The 19,276-nt window shown below is 41.6% G+C and overlaps 1 protein-coding gene across 8 annotated transcripts in view; it reads left to right on the top strand.

The window, feature by feature from the left end:
* BRSK2 (BR serine/threonine kinase 2) overlaps window positions 1-19,276 on the top strand; it is a 321,762-nt gene that overhangs the window by 236,172 nt on the left and 66,314 nt on the right. For all 8 annotated transcript variants that reach the window (XM_065682712.1, XM_065682707.1, XM_065682709.1 and 5 more), the window contains exons 6-9: window positions 3,215-3,331; window positions 14,778-14,811; window positions 15,715-15,783; window positions 18,688-18,834. In XM_065682712.1, the coding sequence (XP_065538784.1) occupies window positions 3,215-3,331; window positions 14,778-14,811; window positions 15,715-15,783; window positions 18,688-18,834 (367 nt within the window). The remainder of the gene's footprint in view (window positions 1-3,214; window positions 3,332-14,777; window positions 14,812-15,714; window positions 15,784-18,687; window positions 18,835-19,276) is intronic.

The following is a 19,276-nucleotide window of genomic DNA, read 5'->3' on the forward strand; positions in this document are numbered from 1 at the left end:
GGCTTGTTTAATGGCTCCCTTTCATTCATATGCTCTCCCTTCAAACACCTGCTGTATGTGGGCTCCTGGTGCTAACTTCTTGCTCCATTGTCTTTGTTGAGAAGCTCTGGTAGTCTGTGGCCACCCTGGATCAGGGTTACATTGACTTCTGCAGTGCTGCATTTCTCCTTCATATTCTTTCTCAGCATAGGCAGGGCTCAAAAGGAGATTTAGCCATGTTTGTCAATAAAGAGGCTGCTTTTTTATCTTCTGATTTTCCAGCCATGTGATAAAGCCCTACAGCTTTAGTGCCTTTAGAACAAGGAAAGGGTAACGAGTCCTCTGCTCACCTGCAGAGAGAGGGTTGATGTGGTCATATAAGATATGGAGAGCCAGAGAGATCAGCTGAAAGGGACCAAATTAAATGCATTTACTCTGCAATGTTCCATTAATGCCAAGTAATTACCACATAGAGTGGGATTTTTGTTTTGTTTTGTTTCGTTTTGGCACAAGATAATTCTTTCCAAATATGAATGCATGAGGCTGTCCGGGCTGCTGGGCTCTTAGGTAGATTATAACAACCCTTCCCTATTCCCATATGTTCTTCTCTCTTCCTTCTGGCATTTGAAAAGCTGGCAATACAAAGATGGGAAATGCAAATGCAGAGAGGAAGTCTCATTCTCAGTGGCAGTGATGCTGGTTCTGCCACTGTGGTGCAGACTCCTGGCCTGACTTCTATCCCCAGGATGCTGCCTTGGCAAATGCAGAGTGGTCCAAAGATGGATAGCAGCGAAACATTCCAGCTAGAAGAAAATTTTCATGCAGGCGCTCTTGTGCAAGCACTGCCTGATCCACCTGCCACCCTGACCTCTGAGAGGAGTGCTGCCAGAACACCAAAATAGTACTCAGGGTGCCCTGAAATTCCTGTGCTAACCATCCATACCGGGCACTAAGGTCTGTGTTGAAAGAGGGGTGGAGAAGGGTCAGAGAGATGCAAAATTGCCGTATGATAGTTCCTGTATTTCAGGGCCCAGTCAGCAACACATAAATGGGCATGTATCTAAAATTCTTGGCAGAGTCCACACTCTCCTCTCTGCTCACTGAGCTATAGTGAAGAGCTCATAATTTTTCCTGGGTTTATTTTGATGAGTCTCTGGAGCCACCCCAGATCTCCTTTCACACATACTACCTCAGTCCCAGGAACCCCCAGGTCCCAGCTTAAGGCTTTCAAAATGCTGTCAGATTTGGCAGATGCTGACAATCTTGCCTTTGTCCAGGACTGCAGTCCCTGATGATAGCATTCAGGTATTCTTTTCCTGGACATTAACTGGTCATTCACTGACTCTAGAACATTTCCTTGTCGCTCGTTTCCTGCATTTTTGTCGAGTATGTATAGGTATCTTGATAGTTACTATATGGCAAATAAGTCTTCTGTCTCCGGTTACCTTGAAAGTTTGATTTCTATGAGAAAGATAGATTTGATAAAGCACCTTTTGTTTTGTCGGGTGAAAATATGGGCAAATCTGAACTGCGCTGTTCCGTTATCTACCGGATTGTTTGCCCATGGTTAACAAGGCCACTTTAACATGCAGGGTTCATCATGTCTATACAAGACAGAGATCAAATTTTATGCTCTTTAAAAACTGAGGCAGAAGGAATCATTGAACTCAGTGATAAGGTAAATGACCAGTAGTTGCTTTGAATGTGCACTATTTTGCTGGAAGTCTCCTTTGGAAATATCTGTTACACTCCCCAGGTATCCTATTACAGTGTGCTCTGGTTTTGCATAGAATTGACCTGCATTATTTACAGGTTGTGTCTAACTGAACACATGAGACTTCTCTTTAGATCAGAGGAGATAATTTCCAAGACATTGTCATGCCTCTCACATTTCTCTGAGGGGCTAGAGACTGTTCTTTACAGTGGGATAGAGGTAGAATTAACACCTGTGTGCATGAGGAATGCTAGAGGAATGCCTTAAAAAGAGATAAGGCTGACTTCCCTTCCATTATGGGTGCCACTGGACTAGACTATCCTAATGCTGGCTCTTTTGCTGAGTTCAGTCTCTGGTCAGGGTAACTGGTTTTAGTGAACCATTACTGCAAATGAGTGTTATTTAACTGACACTCGCACATGTTGTTGGCTGGCTGTTTCCCACACATGTGTTCTGAGTGGCCACCGAAGCTGACCGTTCTGCCTGCAGGGTTGGAGTGTTCCTATTTGGACCTCTTATTAGCAAGACATCAAAGACTCATTTTGCCTACTCATAAGCAAAAAGAAGAAAAGAACTTCTTTAGCTTGCCTAAACTGCTTCTCTCATCTCTGACTCTCCAAGAGTTGCCAGGGAAAAGAAAATAGAGCAAAATCATAGCAAATATTGCACAAGGTGTTTGCCTTTGGATATAAAATCAAGTAAACATAATAGTTCTACAAAAGCACTTGAGTAGTAAGAAGCAGACATGGGTGCACAGTGGTGTTACCGTGGGTAGTGGACATTAATAAGTTAGTAAATATTGATACCTTTTGATTTAAAGCGGGAGTTACCATTCTGAAGATCATGGCTGCCTGCCTAATAATTCTCTAATAAGAGAATCAAGCTTTGATGGAAAGAAGGAAATCCTCTTTCTTCCTTTCCACTGCTGGTACTCTCAACTGTATGCAGCGCTAGGTTGAAGGAATTTCTCCATCAGAGCTAACTACCCAAAATTATTTCAAAGCCATGTGAAAAGCCATGTTTTACATGTGCCTATGTAAAAAACTCCTAATAAGGACTTTTTCAGTAGCTTTTACATCAAGGATGTTTTTTTCTCTATATATCACTCATTTTGTTTGCTGTTGTTGACAGAATGTATTGATAGTGTTGCCTCCTACCTTAAGGAGCTGGCATATGATGTAGTATTTCAGCTCTAAATCCAAGCTGAAATTCTCCTCCTACCTGTTTCCCTCAGTCTCTCCCTCAGATTGTGTTGGTATCACTGAAAGTTGAAGATGTTAATTTCCTGCCAGGGGAGTGCAGGCTCAAGCCTTGAATTCATCAGGACTGGAAATCTGGGATACGGTCTAGAGTATTGCAAAGATTGGCTCTTGGATATGTGTGTTCTCCTGCCCTGGATTGAAAAAGAAATAAAAATAAAAATCTGTTAACATATAATAGTTTTGATGCAATGCTGATAAGATTTTGAGTAGGAAAGCTGTTGTGGATAATTTAACTCACATTTTGATCTTCTCTTCACAGCCACAGGGACTTAAAACCAGAAAACCTACTGCTGGATGAAAAGAACAACATCCGGATAGCAGACTTTGGGATGGCATCACTGCAGGTTGGGGACAGCTTGTTAGAAACCAGTTGTGGGTGAGTGTCTCAAAACATATTGCAAAAATCAGTGATAGATTCCAGACATAAAGGTTGTCTATAGTAATGGTTTCAATAAAGATGTGCAGGCTTACACTGGGCATTGTTATTTTGCAGCAAGATAATAAATTGCTACGATGCATGTAGTGTATAAGATAGCTAAAAGAAGGAGGTTTAAGTGCTTTGCAGGGAAAAAAGGGCCTCTGTAGGAGTCACAGATAGATATAGAAATCAAGTCTTTCAGGTTTGGATTTATCTGCATACACTAGTGTGTGTTTGCTTTCACTGGCTGTATAATTTTGGGGAAACAGTAGTGTTAGTTGTTTTAAGAAGAAGCTTTAAAAATATTAAGGATGAAAAAAAATTAATCTTGGGGTTCTGAAATGGGATTTGTGTGTCCCAGTGAGGCTGCCTGCTTGCAGTTCTTCCTATTCACACTCTACACACCAAACAAAGCATTGATACGAAGCATTGACAGGCAGGATTGATAGGGAGGCAGCAGGGTCCTTTGCAATTACAAGCAGGGCATGAATGCAGACACAAAGGAGACAGCTTGGAGGAATATTGCAGGGGCAGTCTAAAAACATTTCCATGGCAATTCAGTTGCCAGCCAGAGCTTTCTAGGAATTTCCAAGGGAACCAGCAGTCAGTCCAACAACTGAGCAAAACCCCAGTGTCTGACCAGGGGCAGGACATGGTCTCTGGGGGAAATGCCCTCTCATCCCCATGGCGTCCAGAAGCACCACTTGATCATGCCCCACTCCACAGTCCCATAGCTATGGCATGGTGCTGTGTTGACTGTGCAGCGGGGTAGCTGCAGTGAACTGTAGCAAGGGCAGCAGCTGCATTGAGCTGGCACCACTATACCAGCTTTTAGCTGTGTCTGAATTTGTTGTAACTGCGAGCTCAGCAACTGGAGTTACAGAGAGTACCAGTAGATTTCCACCTCCTCCCATACAGGCCTACTCTTCCTGGCCTTTGGTCTTGTGAATCTGGTGACTCCAGCCCAGCCCTGTCCTCAGCTGCTTACAATCCATGTTTTTTCAGACTGTGCCAAAGCAATTCAGGGTAGACGTGGAGTCATCATGGTCCCCTGTACAACCCAGCCACTGCCTTAGTCCTGATCTGTACAGCTCTGCTTTCCAGGTCATGAATGATGGATAGCAAATATATTTGAAGTTCATGATGTGATCAAATGTTCATTGATGAGTACACTGAGACCCACCCGTTCCTTCCTATCTGTGTCAAGATTTGACCTCTTAACTGCACAGATGAAAAGCAAGGAGCTGTGAGTCTGCACATGTACTCCTTGCAGCTGCTCTCAAACCTCCCCTCTAGATTAGAAAAGTTCTCCCTGCAGTAGGTCCTCCAAAGCCTCTATACTGTTTAGATAAATTTTTCCCCTTCCTTCCATGAAAAAAACCCAGAAAAAAAGAGGAAGTATAAAAACCAACCCTATCTCGCATTTCCCTGCAGGACTTTTCAAACTCCTTAGGAACCTTTCAATAGGGCTCCTGTTCTTGTTAGTACCAGGCTCTGTCATCCAGGTCTAGAGTCTCAAAGGGAGACTTCCTTTCCATCAGCTGTGCTGGAATTCAAGCCTCCATGCTTCAAGCAGAGCCAGCCCCCACATTGTGGTCTTAAAATGTGCTAATAAAGAAATCAATGGAATGGAAGAGATGTGCCTGTAATAAACAGAACACAGCAGCAATGCTATGATCTCCTGCCTTGCAGATGCATTTTAAGTGTGGTGCCAATCAGTAGGCCTCCATGTGAGCTATTACACCACTTCATTAATTCTCCTGGCATGGAGCCCAGCATGGCTGATACTGGTGTCTTGTGATCTCTCTGGTTTGGGGGTGAAGGGAGGAAGGAAGCAAAATGTAACAATATGCCACAGTGTTCACAAAGAAAGGCAATCCACTTATGACTCCCTTTCCCCCTGGAGAACATAGTGTAACCAACCTCAGAGCTTTTCAAGGCAACAGTTTTAGCTACCCTTGTAGTTTGTACTTTCAGCCAGCATGAAAAGGAACAAAACAGAGTGAATCATGGCTGAGATACTGAACTTTAATGAGATGCTCCTCAAAACACCCAGAAGTTAATTTCCAAAATGGTTTTATCTGTGAACACTGATAATGAGATGAAACTGTAACATTTCCAGTGACAGTCATGCAAGGAGTCTCCAGGTATTTCTGTCAGTCAGAGTGGGAGGATCAGATGGGGTTGAGCCGTGTGGTGCAGCTAACTTTGTTAGTACAGAGCAGTTAGAGTGCAGTCAAAAAGTCTTTGCTGTCACAAGTGAACAGCTAAATTTAGCCCAAAGTTTGGGTAGGCTTTAGGTCACCACAGATCCATGACTGGCCTCATGAAGATAATCATGTAGCCTTAAGTATGCCATATTGCATACCTCAGAGTCCATGTTTTCTGGAAGCTACTCCTTAGATCTGCAGTTTTCTGTAGCACTGATGGCTACCTGGAGAAAACAATAAAAGTTCAATCCAGTTGTGTTTGTGTAGGAAAAGGAGGTAAGGATGGACTTGCTGTTTCATTGACATAATTTGTCACTGACAGACTGCACATTTGTCCTTTGTTATAATGAATCCCCATTACTGGAAATGTATATTGCACAAATATTGCATATACTCAGCAAAGAGGAATAAACCAGTTTTAAGCATGTCTCTTTGGACCCTTGAAAGGAAGAGAAACTGTGTGTAGGGTCTGCAGGAATAATTCTACTTACAGCAGAAATTGCACAGAAGGTGGTGTCATGAAGAGGTGGTCCTTGAAGTGCCAAAGTAGCACAGTGAGGCTCTGCATTCCTGCAGGAGCAGGGAAGTCTGTGAGCAAACAGCAAACAGGGAAAGAAGCAGATGTGGTAGGATGCCGCTTCTGTTACTTTAGATCTGCGGGTCTTCCTCCTCTTTACAGGCAATGGCATGCAGAGACACTCCCTTGTCTCTTTTCACAGCAATTCACAGTGTTTCCAAATGGTAGATATTGTCCATTCCATCCTGAATTGTCACTAGGCAAGAAGAGTGAGTGCCTTATAGTTAAGCCTCAGGACTGAGACTGAGGTGATCTGACCTTGATTTCTGTCTCTGCTGAAGGCATTCAGGGTGGTCTTGAGCAAGATGCATTACCTTTCTTTGCTTCAGTTCTCCATCTTAGCTAGTCATTGCAGAGCACATGTTGCTCTGAACATAAATTGCAGTCATTTCTGTAGGAGTCTTGGAAAGTAGGAAGGGTTAGGGCATTCCCCGTACCTTGTTCCTTTTTCTTGAACTAGGAGGGCTTATGGCTAAAATACAGGATTGAAAGATGATACTATTGAGTCACTTGCAATTCTTGGGAATTTGTGAAGATCTTTCCTAATTCCCATTGCCCTTTACAGAAACCTGGCAGAGCAAATTTTTGCCATCTTTTCACTTCTCTCTGTTTCACTCATCACAGCTTTGAAACACTGAGTCCTACTAGGTGGAGATTGCTGCATGCTGCCAGGTGACAGAGAAGCCACGGCAGTCTCTGTGCTGCCTACCTCCAAATCTCTATTCCAACGAAGAGTAGGACAGAGCTGACATGTAAATGTAGCTCACTCCAACACTAGAGTCAATCTCTGCAGAGGCAGTCAGTATGGAGACTGACACCACTGCTGAAAACTCCACAATTAACTATGTGCAACAGTTCCCCCGTATTAGTATCTCCATAAGGAACCCCTGGCCTGATCCAGACAGCCATGTGCATGTGGGAAGAGCAATGCTGATTGTGATTTTATTGAGAGTGAGTAGAAAACCTCACTACTGTCAGCAGCATGATGGAGGAAAACAGCAAGTTCCAACCCCTGCATAGTTGATTCCTCTGCTCTCAGCAATCCCTAGCAGTCCCTGGCAACATTTTGCAGACCCACAGATTGTCAGGATCTATTACTGGCTCTTTTTATGCTCAGGGTACTTATAACAACCAGTGCATTGTGTGTTTGCTAGAAATGCTAGCAGAGATCATCTAGCTCTTGATTATGGTCACATGAGAAAATGAACATGAGCCGGCAGTGTGCGCTCACAGCCCAGAAAGCCAACCGTATCCTGGGCTGCATCAAAAGGAGCGTGACCAGCAGGTCAAAAGAGGTGATCCTGCCCCTCTACTCTGCTCTTGTGAGACCTCACCTGGAGTATTGTGTGCAGTTCTGGTGTCCTCAACATAAAAAGAACATGGAACTGTTGGAACAAGTCCAGAGGAGGGCCACGAGGATGATCAGGGGACTGGAGCACCTCCCGTATGAAGATAGGCTGAGGAAGTTGGGGCTGTTCAGCCTGGAGAAGAGAAGGCTGCGTGGGGACCTAATAGCAGCTTTCCAGTACCTGAAGGGGGCCTATAGGGATGCTGGGGAGGGACTCTTCGTCAGGGGCTGTAGTGACAGGACAAGGGGTAATGGGTTAAAACTTAAACAGGGGAAGTTTAGATTGGATATAAGGAGGAAATTCTTTCCTGTTAGGGTGGTGAGGCACTGGAATCGGTTGCCCAGGGGGGTTGTGAGTGCTCCATCCCTGGTAGTGTTCAAGGCCAGGTTGGATGAAGCCTTGGGTGGGATGGTTTAGTGTGAGGTGTCCCTGCCTGTGGCAGGGGGGTTGGAAGTAGATGATCTTGAGGTCCTTTCCAACCCTAACTATTCTATGATTCTATGATTCTATGATTCCCTTACATCTATATTTGGTGTATCAGCACAACTGTGATAAGCAGGTAATTCGGAAGAGCGATGTTCAGTTGCCACACACCTCAGTGTCTAAGCACCATTTCTGATTTTAATGACAAGACGTGATGTTGTGCATATTTTTCTCCTTTATAAGAAACTTGTGCATATTGCTTTAAACATATGCAAATGTCCTGCATCCAGTTATTGTTAGGGTTGCAAATTTAGGCTCTTGAAATTGGAGATGCCAGAATTAGTGCTTTTTACCCCATCTCATCAAGAGCTTCCATTGCCAGCACTCTATTCCCATCTTCTTCTACAATTTGCACTCTAGTTTTGCCAACTTCTCTGTCATTTCTGTGCCATATTTGCTCCAAAATCCTGGATCTTTTTCCACTAGATTACAGTTCTAGTTTCCCCTACCTGGTTGTCCCAGTCAGTTCCTCTCAGTCCTAGATCTATTTCAATTGGTTTTGAATTTACTTTGGTTTAAAGTTGGGTATCTCATGATAACCCCAGCCACAGCAGCTCATGGTATCAGCTTTGGGTAGAAAAATTGTTCTGTGAAGTGTTACTGGTCTAGATAAAATTTTGATGCTGGTGCTCTATAGTTTCTGCAGGTAAATGCAAACTGCAGTTTTCTAGTGGAAGTTTGAGTAAATTTGTCTAGAGCCTTCAAACAAGTGAAACTGAAGTTTTCCCTTTGCAGTTGAGGATACTAGAAGTTTTTCTTTTTTATGGAGAAAAAAACATTAATTTAGGTTAGACTTAGTGGAAATGTTTTGGCCCATACACAACATGCATCAACACACAAAAATGAAGCCAGTCTGAGGCAGACAAAAAGCAAGGAAAATTGTTGTTGTTAAATTGATGATAAGTCATAAAACACTTAAAATGAGGATTATAAAGGGAAATACCAGGCAACCTTATTAATAACCATTAATAGCAGCTTCACCTATAATACATACCAAGGTATATTAACAAGCTTTAATTCTGCAAAATCAAGCACTGAGAATTTAAGACATGCTATTCTTCAGATTGCCAATATAACATTAACTTAGACAGTGCACATTAGGGTATGGCCATTAATTACAAGCTTGTACAGCTCTTTTCCAACAAATCCTTGACTCATTTGGTGTTTGGATGGTGTAAGGTTTTTTAATAAACGGCTATTTGATGTTTGATTTTTTTCTCATCATTCATTTTATGGATCCATTCATAATTTCTGCTCTATTGCATTCAAGCCTGGCTATGAATGGCAGGTTGAATTTTTATCATAGTATCTTAGGTTTACAAATATTAATTACAATGTTTTCATATTATGTTTGCCACATTGACCTGGTTATCTCCATTTATGTGAGGGCACATGATTCTACAAAATGAGACTCAAAATTATCAGCCAGTTTTGAGTGTGCGGTTGGATTCTCTGGGGCCTAATATCTCAGAGTTCTCAGTGTCTGATGATAGTCTTTTACTTGGAGAGCAGAGTGCCTACTGACTGCAGCTGCTGCTCCGTGTGCTTATAAATACTTGTAAATCAAACTCCACGTGCTTGTACATCAAAGTTTGGATGTGTTGCACAGTGATTTTCAAACTGGGGAACCTGAAATTCATAATTACCTGTGAACATCTCAGTTTAAGGCACCTGTTTATTTTCTTTCACAGAACGATTCTGTGGAAGGGGCAGGGAGAGAATTTGATTCTTCAGTATGTCAACTGCCTCTACACCAATCTTGTCCTTCGTGACGCTAAACTTCTCTCACATTGCTACAGACTTTCTAACTTCAGCCACAAGTAAAACAGAGGCGCTGGGTATGACAACACATCCACCAGCCCACCTTGACTTAACCTGCAGAGTACAGTATAACCTCTTCGAGCTTTATTTTAGCAATTCTTAACTTTTGAATACTTAACTTTGCAATCTGTTGTCCTTTTCATACAGAGGTTCTGTTTTGTATTTTAAATGAAGATCTCTTAAAGGTTCCAAGTCTTAAGAATTTGAACTGATATAGTAATTAATGAACTGATTTGCAGATTCCCCAAAAATGTAATTGCGCTTAAGGGGTAAACAGCTGCAAGATGGCTGAGGGCTAGATGCTGAATTTTCTCCTACAAAGCTAAATGGCTGAGTTGAAGCTTTAATGGCAAAATAGTACTCAGCCTTAACTACAACTACTACCTTAATTACAGCCTTATTGTAATACCTACTACTTTAATTACAGTAACCTAGAGCTACTGCCTTCACTGCAGCCCTAACTGCCAACTGCTACTGGAACCATTTCTTCATTCTCTTCCTGTCTTTCTTTTGTGTGTGGTCTGTGGCTGTTGCCTTCTCCACTTAGGATGCTTTAACATATGTCCTTCTCCTGAAGAATTCCCTTTATCTATTTTGCTACTCTGGTGTTTCTTTTCATCTCAACCCTTTGCTATCCAGCATGGGGGGAAAGCACAGGCAGCCTTTTGCACTACTGGGTAGTTTCTGTTTCTGAAAGCCAGCTTGGGGACAGTGGGAAGAAAGGGGAGGGTAAAGAAGGAGGAACTCTAGCATTCAAGCAACAGCAAAACCAGCTAGATGTGAGACAACTTTCACTGCACCTTTACAGCCTCCTGTATCAAGGTAACTTAATGCATAAGAAAAAAAGGGGAAAGGAGACTTCTTGTTCCTCTCTCTCTTTAGAAACTCTGCCCCCAGGTGTGAGGCCTAAAGAATGACACTCTTCTTCCCCAGATAGTACCATCTCAAGGCATGGGACCAGAGGACATAGGCATGGACAGTTGTCTTTGATGGGACCTGGGAACCCAGTGGCAGTGTAACACGTGATTTGTCACACAGTGGAGTAGGATCACACAGCTCTCTCTGTGCTTCTTGATCACCAACTGCTTCTCTGGAAAAGCAGTTACTGTATATTCCCAGATAAACCATACATGGGCAGTCAGTTTGTGTGTGCACAGTGGAGGTCTCTCTTGTCTACCTAGTAACACCTGTAGGTCACAGGCACATCACATCTGCACTGAAGGTATGACTCCGGTTATCTCAGATCTACTGTAACTGCACTGTATGTTGATGTGCTTAGATCACAAACTACTTTTCTAGTTTCTCAGATGAAATTGAAGATAGCTGCATCAAGGATATGTACATTTCTTTCTGAATGCCTGACTTACCTGTCCAGGGTTGTCCTGGATTTCACCATTGCAAGCTGGCTTATTCCCTTTGGTTGAAATCCTACATGAATGCTTTGCTCGTGTCCCCCAAGATCCTTAAGATTGCTGTGTCCTAGAGTCATAGCTGTGATTGACCATTCAGAGAGCCCTTCCTGCCCCAGGCAGACTAGCCTTGGAAAATCCACACCACCCTTGAAATAAATACTGCCAACATTGGTGCTTTTTTTGAAGCAGTACCCGCAGGCAGCAACTGCTTCTTGATCTTGCTGAGCGATATACTTATTTGTTATCAAGGGCAGATTCTGGCTTTTGCTGCACAGAAATGTAGCTGAATGATGAGGAGGTGGTTTAGGGCAAGAGGCAGGGAATGCTACTCTTGACACATGTATATGGAATAATTAGTGATAAGAGCCAAAGAAATATTCATGACTCTGTAGAAAGATAAATAGATTTGTGGTTAAATTTGAGTTTTCTCTTTAAAGCAGTTGAAGTTGCTCTGTGATTGGTAGCATGGAAATGAGTTTCCTATGGATTCTGGCTGGCCAGAGGATTCCTCCTAGAGCTTTTAGCCAAGATAATGCTTCAGATACCCAGCTACTGAGTGCTGGCAAGAATTCCGAATGGCTATGCCAAAAACCTGTGCTTTCTGGGCAATTGCAGGGCAGCTGTTGAATGCTCAAATCAACCCAACTTGTTGACAGGATTTATTATAGGATTTTCTCCACCCATTCTCCCAGATACTAGTAGGATTTCAGTGGTGCCTTGTAAGAAACCCAGCAGATTCCACTGCACTCCAGCTGACCCAAGGAAGGTAAATGCTTTAAGTGCATTTGCTAGTGGGACACGTAAATAGTAATGCACCTGTCTTGGGTTCTTCACAACATCTACATTCTTCTTTTCAAGGATGTTAGCACAGGAAGCTCTGAAGGTAGTTGATTTGCTCAGCAGCTACAATCATAGAGTTCTGAAATCTTTATTGGTGTCATCATATACAAATAAATACTCAGAAGCACCCTGCAAATTGAGATACTGACTCTTCCAGTGGACCGCAGATGGCATGGCCACCAAAAAAGTATTGTGCTGAAGGATGATGCTGAACTGTACGGGACACCATGCAGGGTTTGAGAGGTTTTGCTCAGCCACAAATACCACCTGCAGTAACCATTTAATGCATTATTTGTTTTCATGACTCACCTTCTGTAGGAAAGGCAATGGTAGCACCATAACTGACTGAAGCTAAAATGCATGCAAGACTAAGAAACTCAGACAAGCTAAGTCACAGTTACCTAGATTCTGTCTTCACTCCTTTGTTGCCACCTGATATGTTTTCCAATAAACCTCATGTGACTTGATTATATAGCACATGTTAGAACTGGTCTTTCTATTCTGAGGTGACTCAACTGAGTGAATGTCCCTGATCTGATATAATTCCTATGCTCTTTTAGCTAAGAATTTTTTCCAAATTATAGTTGCATTACTACCTTCCCTACAGCTCCCATACTGCCCTCTTTCTGTGTTCTATCTAAGCAATCTAGCAATAGTGACAGTTAATTGTGCTTGTCTAGATGTGGGTTGCAGTCCAAATTCTGGTGCTACTCCTTAATTCTGATTTCTGTGTACCTTAAGGATGGTCTGTATACTATACACCATTTTTATGGTATGAAGAAGGGACAACACCACTAGTCAAGCATTCTCACAAGAATAATTTAACTTGTCTTTTAAAAGCTTGTAAAGTCATGCATTAGTCCAGTGACATGCCTGTTTAGTGTTTAAGGCTTTGGGATATTAAAAAGAACAGGTGTAGAGTAGCTGTTGGATTGCTATACAGAGGCAGATTCACAGGGAACAATATACGTCACAGGGTCGGGAACATGTACATAACATGAAGCAAGAACTTTATTAACATTGCTGACTGCTCTAGTTTTATTTTATTATTTTTGCCATCACGCTGTTCGTTATATTGTAGAAGTTTTTGCCCTAAAAGGTTAAAGCATTATAAAAATCCAAGTTAATTCAGTCATACAAGCTTTTCTGAGGTACGAAAGCTGTGGTGGCATTGCTCTTGTTCTAGTCAGAAGAGTAAACTCATGGTGAGGTTCTGGTAACCTTTTTCAAACTGTGGCCAGCAGCAGCTTTTAAAAACATTAAGTAGCCTTGTCCATGTCCATATGGCTGCCAGCGACAGCCCAAGGAATCTGTCCCACCTACTAGGAACAAGTTCATTCTTTTTGGTCTCCCAAGAGCCAACTTTGGCCAGCTCTCTGAGGGAAGGCTCTGGTTTTCATTACCTGTTTTAACACTTGAGTTGAGGTTTTTAAAAACCAGTCTCAGTTAAGACACTTGGGATCACTACTGAGCAGATAGACCTGCTTAGAAATATCTGTAATAACCTCTTAAACGGCGGGGAGGGAAGAGGGAGGTGGAGGCTGGTGGTGATATATTAAATATTGTATTAGACTTCCGAATTCTGCCTTTCCTAAAATTCAGGAAAGATCAACTGTATTTCTCTCTCCTCGCTTACACTTTGCTGTCAAGGTAGCTGCAGTCCCAAGTGTACCCTGAGTTTATTATCGTTGTCTGCCAAAAGCTGTGATACCAAATCAGGGCGTTCCATGCCCATGGGATGATATTTTGCTGTAAGATAAGTGTAGTGTGTATAGAAATCCAATTAATGGGCTGTCTCACTGGGCATAATGTAGCATCCTAGCACAAAGCTAACCTCACTGTGCTTCTGTTTTGCTCATTACTTTGTGAGACAGGTATTGCCCAGCCATGATCGCGTTTGTCACAAGAAACAAATGCGCAAATGAAGGCAGGCTCAGGGACTGCTGGGAGGTGTCAGTTTAAACAATAGCATGATTTGCACACAGGTCTCAGACAGTTTGCATCCCTTTTACTTGTCAAGTTACTTTAATGAAGGCTATAAAATAAATAGCCGTGGCTATAATCTTTAAGAATTAAAATGATTACTTGGCAAGCTGAAGTAATTAACAATTCTCAGCCAGGAATCAAACCAGAGATATATGGGTAGAAGGATGTGAAAAGAATATATTAACTCACTAGGTAATAGTACTACTGTCCATCCTTTTTAGTTTTTTAAAGGATAAAAAAAAGCATGCGGAAATCATGCATTGGCAGTTTTTATAACTGTTGGAGTAATTGAGAGCAACCTTAACAGAAGAGGTCCAAGACATATTGGGATGTATGTGTTGGTCTGCAAATATTATTCTGCCCCTTTTCTTATAAGAGACTATCCAGCAGGGGCCTTCCTTCTAGTTAGATGCAAAGCAAACTGAAAGGGTGGGATTTGAGGGCTGGAATTCCATATAGGCACAGAGTACTTCTAGTCTTCTCTTCCTTCCTCACTTTTAAGAAATTCATAGTGGGGACATAGAATTTTGAGTTTCAATGGTTCTTGACCATTTACTGGGTTTTTTAGAAATGCGTTCTCATTGAGGTAAGGAAAAAAGTGCTGGTTTTGCACACTTGCTTTCTGTATAAGCAAGCAATCATGATTCTGCTAAACAAAATGGAAATGCATGTAATCCATAAATACCAGGCTGTAACATGCTCATTTGGCTGTCTTTTGTGTTTCAGATCACCACATTATGCTTGCCCTGAAGTCATCCGGGTAAGTTGGTTAACATTAGTGTGTGTAAATGCATTTCTTAAAGTACCACTCATCGCAAGTATACAGATAGACCCTCTGTACAGGAAGTCTGTCCAAGGCAGACAGCATTGGAAAAGACACAAAGAATGTAACTGCAGTTTTGTTTGTTTGGCTCAGCCCTGAGTCAAGTTACATAGACTGTATGAGGGAAACGATCATGTATTATTCTCACAATACCCTTTGTACCATGTGATGAAGCAGAAATACAGTAGCCTCATTTAACTTGATCTTTCCACCTGGGGATGCAGTCCCCTATGCTTTCCTGTCTCTGATCTAGCTGTCATTTAAGTAGAAGAATCAGGGTTGGCTGTCAGTAATTTTGGTTTCCATTAGATGATATGAAGTATCCTTCCCCTCTACTCTCCCTTTGTCCTCTGAAAATAAATACCCAAGATTTCAGTGACCAAGATTCCCTTCTTTTAAAGCATATCTTTAATGCAAAGCCAAGCAGAAAGTGTACAGAAGAGACTGTCCAGACAGTACTCTTGAGTTCACAAATAATATGACTGGTGACAAGCTCCCTGAAGAACTAGGGAAGAGAAAAACACCTTCTTAAAGTCCTTAATGCACCTCTGACACTGCTTAAGTGCCAGATCTAATAATTTGTCAGTTGTCAGCTGTTCCTGCCCTGTTCCCCACTTCTGAGCCTGTTCTCACAGATCCCAGATAAGACTGTAAACTGATGTTCATAAAAATTGAATTAATGGGCTGTGGCATGGCCTCCTAGCTGGGAAGGCCACCTTGGGAAGCAGGTGGCTGAACTGAAATGTGGGGTTTCCCATTCTCCCTTCTTCTGTTCTTCAAGGATAATTAATTCATTTACTAGCGAGCAGTCTTTTGAGCCTCTGTGTCATTGCTGCACAGGGAGAAAAATATGACGGAAGGAAAGCAGACGTCTGGAGCTGTGGAGTCATTTTATTTGCGTTGCTAGTGGTGAGTCATCTTCCTTGCACCATACTTTAACAAGAAAAGAAAAATCTAAAAATGCGGCTGTATTTAATGGCGATTCTATTGACATCATGTACAGATGGGGTTTTTTTTAGTTCCGCTATATTTGTATCTCCCCTTTGCATCCTTTCCTCTTATTTCTGTATCAGTCCCAGAGAAAAAGCATGAGGAATATTTCACTGCTTCTTTGAAATGCTGCTGCACTGCACAGGAGAGCATAGACAAGCATCAAAACCTTACCTCCATAAATGCTCTCTGCTGTCTTGTGATATCGCAGCACATATTTTGACTGGAAAGGATGTGCACAGTTACAACTCCAGGATACAGAGAGTGTCAAATACGTTGTCCTTCACAAGATGAAAATGTGGCTGGGTTTGGGAAGTGTTTGTTTTTTTCTGCTGTAGATGTGTTTCAGTAGGTATATGCTTACATTAACTGCAGTGTTTTATCAAGAGAAGATTTGAGTGCAACAATTTTGTTTCACACAACTATTGAAATAGATTTTAATTTAGTACACTTGGAAATATAAAACTGAGCCAGTAGTACAAAGTTTAAATCAGTTTCCATCTGGCTCAGTAATACTTTCTTTAGTATTCAAAATGTGGTATCTTATAACTTACCCTTCTTTCGATCAAAGTTTCAATTCTCTGTAGAATTTATTCTGATTTGAAGTGGTAAAGTAATTCTCCTAAACAATACAACAACTGGATGTCCAGCTGAAGGCAGATAGGCTTGGCATTTGTTATCAATTTCCATATTATAATGTAGGAAAATATAGTTTTATGTTCATATAAGCATATACCATGTGCAGATTGAATACTGGGTATGAGAACAGGTTTTATGTGCGTGTTAAGTTTTTTATATCTATAGTAGCTCAATATGCTCATCTACAATTATAAAAATAACAAGCCTGGAGTCAAATTTGGACCTAATTACTTTACTTTAATGTTTTATTTTGATGAAAACACTTTTACCATGCACAGAGTTAGATTCTCTACATTAATTTTGTTCAAAATACTTGGAAATCTTAAAGGCGCTTTTTTTTTTCCCCTCCAAAAAATATCCTGATATTTTTTTTAATGGCCCAAGCCAAAATACCTTGAGGAAATCTCAGTATAATGCATTAATTCACCTTAACTGAGCTTACCATTTTTTCTTTTTCTTCATTACAATTCACTGATATTTTTGAAATTTTGGATTTTTTTATCTTGATGTTCTGAGGGAAGAGTTTTATCTCACTAGATAGCACCTGGGCATCTATTGCTCCTGGGCAGCTATTTTCATGGCTGATAAAACAGAACTGTGTAATGAGCTCTTAACATAACTTCTTGAATCTTTAAGAATAGAAGAGAGAACCTGTCAAGATGGATGGGATTTGTATGAGTGGGCTTTTCATTTTCAGGGGGATTCTCTGTCAAGATTTGGTATCTGTTGCTGCAACTTCATCTGTTCCTACATATACACATAAGCCAGCAAAATGATTGAAATAAGGCTATTATTGATGTAGAGTGCAGAGCTCTCCAGTTAATTATGTCAGGACAAACCTTACAGAAAGTCTCAAGCTATAATAGCAAGTAGTAGCAATAAAAGAGCTGTGGTTGTTACCTTCAGGAAATGACACAAAGCAGCCTTACTGACTTCATCATGGCTTAAGCTGCATTAGCCAAAGTACTGAACTAGGAGAATTGATTTTCCTTGAAGTCTGGAATGGTTAGGGAAAAAGGAGGTAGCAGGAGGTTGGTTACAGAAGACAGGGAGGCTCTCTTCAGGGCTGCTTGAATGAACAAATAACAGTAAATAGTGCCCAGTTGCAGTTGCCATCAGGTGGACTTTCTGAGGCTTCTGTAAATGGAGCTGTTGTCTCCGTAACCCATAGACACAGGATTGCTTATACAGATGCACTACTCACTGTAGTAAGAGCAGTGCCAGAACTGACAACTTAAAGTTTCATTATCACAGCAGCTGACAGCTTGCAGCTTCCCACAATCCATCCTGGAAATCAAGGAAGCTCGGCACCTACTAGAACTAGGCAGTGAAAAAGGAAGTGAGAATATCTAGGAAGGTGCAGACTTGCTATAAAAGGGTATGAGCTTCAGTTGGTGGAGTTATCCTAAAGATTTCAACTTCTTTTTTTCCTTTTTATCCTTGCAGCAAGGATAGGTCTTTTGCTGCTTTTTGTGGCAAGCTGATGATCTATTCAAAATGTAGTTTCAGCTAAAAAAACCTCAAGCCATTCATGTAAGTGAGGTACAGTAGGGAAGCAATAGGAACCGATGACCTGACCACAGCATGGGAACTAGATGAGGTATATTAAACAGGCAGAAAGTCTGCTGCTTCCAAAGGCTAATGTTGGTTAGGATTTCTTTCAGCTGTGTCATTTCGCTGCCTCATCAGAAAGAGTGTTCTTTACTGAAAGTCTCTCAAATGCTGTTCACCTCCTTTTCAATGTGTGTAACAAATGTGTCTCAGGAAGATTAAAAATAAGGAGACAATAAACATTGCTGCTGTGAAAGTATGCCCAGGAGGAATACCAGCAGATCAAAAGCTTGAGCTGAATTTAAGTGGATCCATGCATCTTTGGTGAATTTGCCTGGAAAGACAATTTCATATTTTGTATTGTGTTTTATACTAGTAGTCATTTTCTAATTAAAGGTCCAATAAAAAAACTACGTCCTCAGTTTTGTTTCCTATGTTGGAGAAAATACTGCAGCACCAAGAAATAATTTATTTTCAGTGGATAAAAAGGTTTTTTTCATGTATATAATAATTCATTATGAGCTGACTTCTTCTTTTCTATTCTCTCACCATGTTTATCCTGGCTTTTCTCCTCTTGCCCTTTCCAAATCCCTTTTGCTGATCTCCGCCATCCACACTGTCACATCCCTGCAGGGTGCCCTGCCTTTTGATGACGACAACTTGCGGCAACTGTTGGAGAAGGTGAAACGTGGAGTGTTCCACATGCCACATTTTATCCCCCCAGATTGTCAGAACCTTTTGCGGGGGATGATTGAAGTGGATGCCTCGAAACGTCTCACGGTAAGAAGGCATTTGCTGTGAGTCATGTGAGCAAGGCTTCATTTGTCACCTTGTTGCAGTTATGGTTGAATAACTAAGGTAACTTGCTGATTTACTGCTGCTCTTACATGTTTCCTCCAGAGCAAAGAATGAGTGGAGTTGAAGTCTTTGGGAAGAAGTTAGTTACCTTCTCTTTTGAGCTGTGAGGGGAGATTACTTTTGTGTCTCTTCTCTAGCTCATAATTCTCCTTCATGTGTGACGCTGGGCATTTAGAGGAAATCTCTCGTGAGTTCATCACAGTGCTACTGACCCGTTAGCACATTTTGGAGTCCACCTGAGCTGTCTGGCTCTCCTGCCTGGTACAGCAGTTTGTCAGGGGCATGATATAACTGTTTGAAGGTCAGAATTGTTACTTAGGACAGTTATTTGAAGCTTTACTATTATATGAAGTATGCCTTTCTT

This window comes from Lathamus discolor, chromosome 6 (assembly GCF_037157495.1).
Source record: "Lathamus discolor isolate bLatDis1 chromosome 6, bLatDis1.hap1, whole genome shotgun sequence".
Lineage (NCBI taxonomy): Eukaryota > Metazoa > Chordata > Aves > Psittaciformes > Psittacidae > Lathamus > Lathamus discolor.